General features: G+C 50.4%; 1 protein-coding gene across 2 annotated transcripts; it reads left to right on the top strand.

Moving 5' to 3' along the window:
* The first annotated feature begins 1,139 nt into the window (after window positions 1–1,139).
* Window positions 1,140–7,160, top strand: MAP3K12 (mitogen-activated protein kinase kinase kinase 12). 2 transcript variants are annotated; one of them, XM_006883903.1, is made up of 14 exons: window positions 1,140–1,276; window positions 1,376–1,584; window positions 1,837–2,020; window positions 2,200–2,391; window positions 2,672–2,830; window positions 2,941–3,099; window positions 3,968–4,076; window positions 4,262–4,371; window positions 5,110–5,226; window positions 5,353–5,490; window positions 5,631–6,237; window positions 6,388–6,458; window positions 6,544–6,817; window positions 7,062–7,160. In XM_006883903.1, exons 1-14 carry the CDS (start codon window positions 1,140–1,142, stop codon window positions 7,158–7,160), a joined length of 2,565 nt encoding a protein of 854 aa, XP_006883965.1. The 2 variants fall into 2 exon arrangements, with proteins under 2 accessions (XP_006883965.1, XP_006883964.1); XM_006883902.1 differs by having other exon boundaries at window positions 1,140–1,584.

The following is a 7,160-nucleotide window of genomic DNA, read 5'->3' as shown; positions in this document are numbered from 1 at the left end:
AGTGTTTGTCCTAGCACCATTTATGCATCCCCACTGGATGACTCTGCCTTTTCCACAAACTGGGCTGTGTATGGAGTTGGGGAGACAGTAAAGTTGTGTCACAGCCTACACCCCGAGGTTGGATGTGTACCTGAATTGGAGAGTGAGACCCATGTGAGAGGTTGGATGTGTACCTGAATTGGAGAGTGAGACCCATGTGAGAACCATAAGAACAGTTGCTCACTTGGGCCACATACTCCTGAGGGCCTCGGCCCAAGAATCTGAGTGTGAGGGGCCGGTGCATCACTTGAATGGGGAGGCCCAGAAATGTCATCTGAGTGCCTGAATAGGAAGCCTACCAATGTGACTTGTGCACTTAAAGATACTCCCCATCTCTTTGCCATGAAGTTCAGTCAGAGCTGACCTGAGTTTTCAGAGACTGTAGGTCACACAGAGGGGACTGCCCATCTTTCTCCCACAGACCAGCTGGTAGGTTCAAACCAGCTGCCTTTGGGTTGGCAGTGCAACTCCTTATCCACTAGGACACCAGAGTTCCCTATACAGAAGCCTACATGTTAGCAGCATGTACCTGAGGTTGAGATCCTAAGTGATAGGTATACATCTGAGAGACCTTAGGCACCTGTAAGCTTGTAGGCCTCCAGTGAAAGAAACGTGCTGAAGAGTTGAATTACAGCCATTTCTATCACTGTATTTGAGGATGTAATATTTTTTATCAGTACATAAGGCGTGGCATCCCCTTCCTAAACAACATGCCTCCAGAAACTATGAAATTTGATAAATTTCAATAGTTATAGAAAGGCTTCAGGCCTTTTTTGTTCATAAGGTTGCTATGAGTCCGTGCTCCACTAGAATGCAATCACCACCACTACCACCATATAAATTAGGATGTTACTTGTGTCATGATACTCAGGTAAGTTACCTGTTTGCTTAGGGAAGACTTGTGTCATGTTTGAAATAAAATGCAGATATATCAGGTTTTGTAAGATGACTACCTCAGGCTAAGGTTTGTGTTAATTCCTTAGGCTTCTGAAGGCTCAGCTCTAACTTGTCCCCTTTGCCTGCCTGTACCTGACTATGACAGCTTCTCCCTCCATTATTCTCACAGGACCAACGGCTGACCACGTCAGGGATCAGAGGCCATGGCCTGCCTCCATGAGACTCGTACCCCCTCCCCTTCCTTTGGGGGCTTTGTGTCCACCCTCAGCGAGGCTTCCATGCGCAAGCTTGACCCGGACACTTCTGACTGTACCCCTGAGAAGGACCTGACGCCAACCCAGTGTGTACTTCGAGACGTAGTGCCCCTCAGTGGGCAGGGTGGGGGTGGGCCCAGCCCCTCCCCAGGTGGAGAGCCGCCCCCAGAGCCTTTTGCCAACAGTGTCCTGCAGCTACATGAGCAGGAAGCAGGGGGCCCAGGGGGAGCATCTGGGTCCCCTGAGAGTCGCGCATCCAGAGTTCGAGCTGATGAAGTGCGGTTGCAGTGCCAGAGTGGCAGTGGCTTCCTTGAAGGCCTCTTTGGCTGTCTGCGCCCTGTGTGGACCATGATCGGCAAAGCCTACTCCACTGAGCACAAACAGCAGCAAGAAGGTAGGCAGTCTCCACAAGAACCCTCTCCCTGAACCCAGCATCCGTTGGGCAGCCCCACTTTCCATTCAGTGACCCTTCCCTCATACCCCAGAGCCAAGCTCTAGTCTCATACCTACCCATCTTCTTGCTTCAGAGTCTCTCACCATCCTTAAATTATTTCAGCCAACCCAATGCTTGCCCCTGCCCCTGGTCATCACAAGTCCCCAGCGAAGCTCTTTCTGAGCCTTGTGGCACTGTGCCTCCTGCCCACAGACCTCTGGGAGGTCCCTTTTGAGGAAATCCTGGACCTGCAGTGGGTGGGCTCAGGGGCCCAGGGTGCTGTCTTCTTGGGGCGATTCCATGGGGAAGAGGTGGCTGTGAAGAAGGTGCGTGACCTCAAGGAGACTGACATCAAGCACCTGAGGAAGCTGAAGCACCCCAACATCATCACTTTCAAGTGAGTTCCAGGGCAGGGGCTGGGAACACTATGCCGAGGGTTGGGACCCAACTTGGGAGCAGGGATCCAACCTTCCTAGAGATGCATGCCCCAGTGGCATGGGTAAATTAAATGAGTCCCACATGGGTATCAGGTGAATGCTGGTCTGGCTTGAGACCTTTATATTGTTTGGCCCTTAGGGGTGTGTGCACCCAGGCTCCCTGCTACTGCATTCTCATGGAGTTCTGCGCCCAGGGCCAGCTGTATGAGGTACTTCGAGCTGGCCGTCCTGTCACTCCCTCCTTGCTGGTTGACTGGTCCATGGGCATTGCTGGTGGCATGAACTACCTGCACCTGCACAAGATTATCCACAGAGACCTCAAGTCTCCCAAGTGAGTAAGCAAGTGGGCAGGAGCAAGTTTATATACATGGTTTCCTGCCAAGTGACTGGCCAAAGGCAAAGTGGCCATCTCCTTGCTTCAAATCCTGCCTTAAGTCGATGTGGGTATCGCAGCCATCTCCTAGATTCTGAATCCCCTCCAAAGTGTCCATCTCTGGAGGGCTGTGGTGAGCCTCCCACCTCTGGGTATCCCCAATGACAGAAATGTACATTTGCTGCAATGAGACGAGGTACGTGGAAGGGCCTGGATACCATCTCACACTCTCTTGTAGCATGCTAATCACGTATGATGATGTGGTGAAGATCTCAGATTTTGGCACTTCCAAGGAGCTCAGTGACAAGAGCACCAAGATGTCCTTTGCAGGGACAGTAGCATGGATGGCCCCTGAGGTGATCCGCAATGAACCTGTATCTGAGAAGGTGGATATCTGGTAAGGACCATGCTGAGAGGGTGACTTCCAGCTTGTGAACCCAAGTGATGGGCTTTAACCAGGGCCTCTGGAGGGAGTGCTTCCCAAATGATGTCACCTCTCATTCTCAGGTCATTTGGGGTTGTGCTGTGGGAACTGCTAACTGGCGAGATCCCCTACAAAGATGTAGATTCCTCAGCCATCATCTGGGGCGTGGGAAGCAACAGTCTCCATCTGCCTGTGCCCTCTAGCTGCCCAGATGGCTTCAAAATCCTCCTTCGTCAATGCTGGTGAGGATAGCCTGGACTGGGAGACTGGGCCTGGCTAAACTGGGAAGCAATAGGATGTTGCTGAGGGATGCAATCTAGAAGTCAAGAATGAAAGCCTAGAATCCTAAAAAGGGAGTCAGTCAAGAGTCCCATAATGTGACCTCAAGAACCAGGACCCAAGACATAGCAATCTAGAAATGAAAGGCACTAGACATGAGATTCAAGGGCAGATCTGCACATAAAAAACTTATCCCACTCTCGGAGCCTGTGACTCAAGAGTGGCATCCGTAAAATATGAATAATTCCCATAGGGTTGTTAGAAGATGAACGACTATAGGAGTAGCCAATTAATATGATGGCTGAGCCAGAAGTGAGGAGACAAGTGGTCTGAGCTTAGTCCCGCAGAATTAACTTTGCTTTTCTGTTCTCTGAACATATTACTAGTGTTTCTTTTAATGTGGTTACCCGGAAGTTACTTGGCATCCAAGCTAGGAAATGTGGAAGTTCTGAGGCTCCATCTAACATACTTTGGACATGTTGTAAGGAGGGACCAGTCCTTGGAGGACATCATGCTTGGGAGAGTGGACGAATGGTGTAGGAGGGGAAGACCCTCTATGAGGTGGATAGATTCAGTGACTGGGGTAATCGGGATGGGAGTCTCAGAGACAGTATGATTGGCACAGGACAGAGCAGAGTTTAGGGCTGTTACACACAGGGTCGCAAGCGACTCAAAGGCACATATCACAACAGGACTTTGATATGCTAAAAGATAGTAATCATATGAGAATACATCCTAGGATTAGGTTTTCCAGAACACTTGGGGAAAGGGTGCTTTAGTTCCTAGCTGGGTCTCCCTGAAATTAACTCCCCTGACTTCCATCCCCTGCAGGAACAGCAAACCCAGAAACCGTCCATCATTCAGACAGATCCTGCTGCATCTGGATATCGCCTCAGCTGATGTGCTCTCCACACCCCAGGAGACTTACTTTAAGTCCCAGGTGTGCTGTGGGTAGGAAAAAAATCTCTTTGCAAAGATAATGATGCCCTCTGAGGAGATGGGTGGTTGGAACTTGGAACAGATTATTTTTGTGTGTTAAATTCTCCAATTCTATGGCTTCTATCTGCAGCAGTCAGGTACCTAGTCAAGGAATAGCCTTCACCTTCATTTTCTCTCAACCCCCAGGCTGAGTGGCGGGAAGAGGTAAAGCTGCATTTTGAAAAGATTAAATCAGAAGGGACTTGTCTACATCGCCTAGAAGAAGAGCTGGTGATGCGGCGGAGGGAAGAACTCAGGTGTTTATGGCTGGGTTCTGATCCTGTCTGGTGTGAGGAGCCCCCATAATTTGTAAATATTTTTATTTCTAGTGGCATAGTCTATAGGGAGTTGTGCTGCTTCCCTGAAGGTGGTTCCCCTGTGGTGTTTTCAAATGCACCAGCAATTCTGTGGGAGAAAGGTGGGCCATCTCCTCCCATGCAATTTATAGTCTCCAGAAAGCTACTGGAGGGTCAGCTATGAGTCAACTACATAGGAAGTGTTATGTAGATTGCTTGTTTCTCTCAAGCTTGGTACCCACGTGCCTCTGGTTAGGCAGAACTCCCCTAGGCACCAGTGACATTACCCACCTGCAAAAACCTAGGCATTACCTATGGATCATTATTACTCAAGGGATCTAGGATGGAAATGCATTCTCAGATGGCAGAATTGCATGAACTGGCTCAAAGCCTTGTTTGGGGAGGTAGGCAGCAAGGACAGTTAATGAAAAACTCAGTGCCATGGAGTGGGGAAAAACTCTTAGCTAACCCTCCAGTAGGATTTTTGAGGCTGTAATTTACACGGGTAAATCAATGGACAGCCCATCTTTCTCCAAAAGACAATCTGGTAGTCAAACTTCCTGATGCCTTTGGGTTAGCTGTGCAACTCCCCATGGACTATACCACCAGAGCTCAAAAGTGGACAAAACTGGTATAAATTATGGCACCAGGGGCCCCAGCTCACTCTGAGGGAATCTTCATTCTGCATCTATTTCATAGACATGCACTGGACATCAGGGAGCACTATGAACGGAAACTGGAGAGGGCAAACAACCTGTACATGGAACTTAATGCTCTGATGTTGCAGCTTGAACTTAAGGAACGAGAGCTGCTCAGGTACAAATCCTTTTGTATCTATTCCCTAAAGTCTTCATGGAGCAATGCCATATTACAAAGATCCTATTGAGCCCAAACCCCCTTTCCCGAACATACGCCCCATTAAAGTGGTGACTGGGTCTTTAGGCGGGAGCAAGCTTTAGAGCGGAGGTGCCCAGGCCTGCTGAAGCCACACCATTCCCGGGGCCTCTTACACGGCAACACAGTGGAAAAGCTAATCAAGAAGAGGAATGTGCCACAGAAGCTATCACCCCATAGTAAAAGGTATGGCTGAGGTGACATGGGCTGCTTTCCATATGATGCACTGGAAAGCCAGCTAGGGTCCAAAGGTGCCTAAGCTTGAAGGGGTGCTCTAAATGGACAAATTTGTTAATATCAACCTTGTACTTTCCCTCCCCCACCAGGCCAGATATCCTCAAGACAGAGTCTTTACTGCCTAAACTAGATGCAGCCCTGAGTGGGGTGGGACTTCCTGGCTGTCCTAAAGGGCCCCCCTCACCAGTACGGAGCCGGCGTGGCAAGACTCGTCACCGAAAAGCCAGTACCAAGGGCAGTTGTGGAGACCTGCCTGGCCTTCGTGCAGCTGTGCCAGTCCCTGAACCTGGAAGTCCAGGAGGACCAGGAGGGGGGCCTTCAGGCTGGGAAGCCTGCCCTGCCGCCCTCCGTGGGCTCCACCATGACCTTCTGCTACGCAAGATGTCTTCATCATCCCCAGACCTGCTGTCTGTGGCATTAGGGACCAGGAGCAGGGGCATCACTAGGGATCCTGGCTCACCCCCTCCAGCCCGGGGTGACACTCCCCCAAGTGAAGGCTCAGCCCCTGGCTCCACCAGTCCGGATTCACCTGGAGGAGCCAAAGGGGAACCACCTCCACCAGTAGGGCCTGGTGAAGGTGTGGGGCTGCTGGGAACTGGAAGGGAAGGGACATCAGCAAGGGGAGGAAACCGGGCTGGGGCCCAGCACTTGACCCCGGCTGCACTACTGTACAGGGCTGCTGTCACTCGAAGTCAGGTAAAGTATGGGAAAATTTCTGGGCCTTTCACATTCTTCCTTTTCTCTGGGGTTCATAATTTATATTCCATATTTTCCAAGCCATCATTCCCTACTTAATCCTATTCTGGTTCTTCTTTCCACTTTTGAGTAGTCTCGTCTCTCCTGCAGAAACGAGGCATCTCATCAGAAGAAGAAGAGGGAGAGGTGGACAGTGAAGTAGAGCTGACATCGAGCCAGAGGTGAGAAATGGTGGACTAAAGATACATTCTTTTGCTTTATGGACTTAGAAGAGCCCACCTGTAGCCCCTATTTTCCGACACATAGGTGGCCCCAGGGACTGAATATGCGCCAGTCACTATCTACCTTCAGCTCAGAGAACCCATCAGATGGGGAGGAGGGCACAGCTAGTGAGCCTTCCCCCAGTGGCACACCTGAAGTTGGGAGTACCAACACTGATGAGCGACCAGATGAGCGATCTGATGACATGTGCTCCCAGGGATCAGAAATCCCACTGGACCCACCTCTTGCAGGGGCAGTCACTGGCCCTGAACCTAGTTCCTTGTCTACCCCACAGCAGGATCTTCTCAGAAGGGAGCAGGTGAGTCATATAGCACAACAGAAATACAGACAGGTCTTGCACAGGAAAGAGGGGTTATTTTCATTTGGGGGGAAGCAAGTTGGTGGGGAAAAAGGTGTCCTCACTTTGTCAGGACTGAACCATGTTCCTCCTATTTAACAAAACCACTATGTTGGGACCTACAAAAACTTCAGTGTAACCCTAAACAAATCTACTCTTAATCCAGATGCTGGGCCCCACTTTACTGAACTTCTGTTCCTTATAGGGCCCTCCCAATTCTGAGGACTCAGACTGTGACAGCACTGAACTGGACAACTCCAACAGCGGTGATGCCTTGAGGCCCCCAGCCCCTCTTCCTCCATGA

The sequence above is a fragment of the Elephantulus edwardii genome, unplaced genomic scaffold (genome assembly GCF_000299155.1).
Source record: "Elephantulus edwardii isolate Elephantulus edwardi_28Jun2011 unplaced genomic scaffold, EleEdw1.0 scaffold00030, whole genome shotgun sequence".
NCBI lineage: Eukaryota > Metazoa > Chordata > Mammalia > Macroscelidea > Macroscelididae > Elephantulus > Elephantulus edwardii.
The sequence above is the reverse complement of the archived record's forward strand: the minus strand, read 5'-3'. Positions and strand labels throughout refer to the sequence as shown.

Bases quoted from the DNA above. Each gene is read 5' to 3' on its own strand.
- MAP3K12 (XM_006883902.1), top strand. From the start codon at position 1,140: ATGGCCTGCCTCCATGAGACTCGTACCCCCTCCCCTTCCTTTGGGGGC. The intron at 4,077-4,261 runs GTGTGCTGTGGG...CTCAACCCCCAG, and splicing joins AGACTTACTTTAAGTCCCAG to GCTGAGTGGCGGGAAGAGGT. The intron at 5,227-5,352 runs GTACAAATCCTT...CTGGGTCTTTAG, and splicing joins AAGGAACGAGAGCTGCTCAG to GCGGGAGCAAGCTTTAGAGC.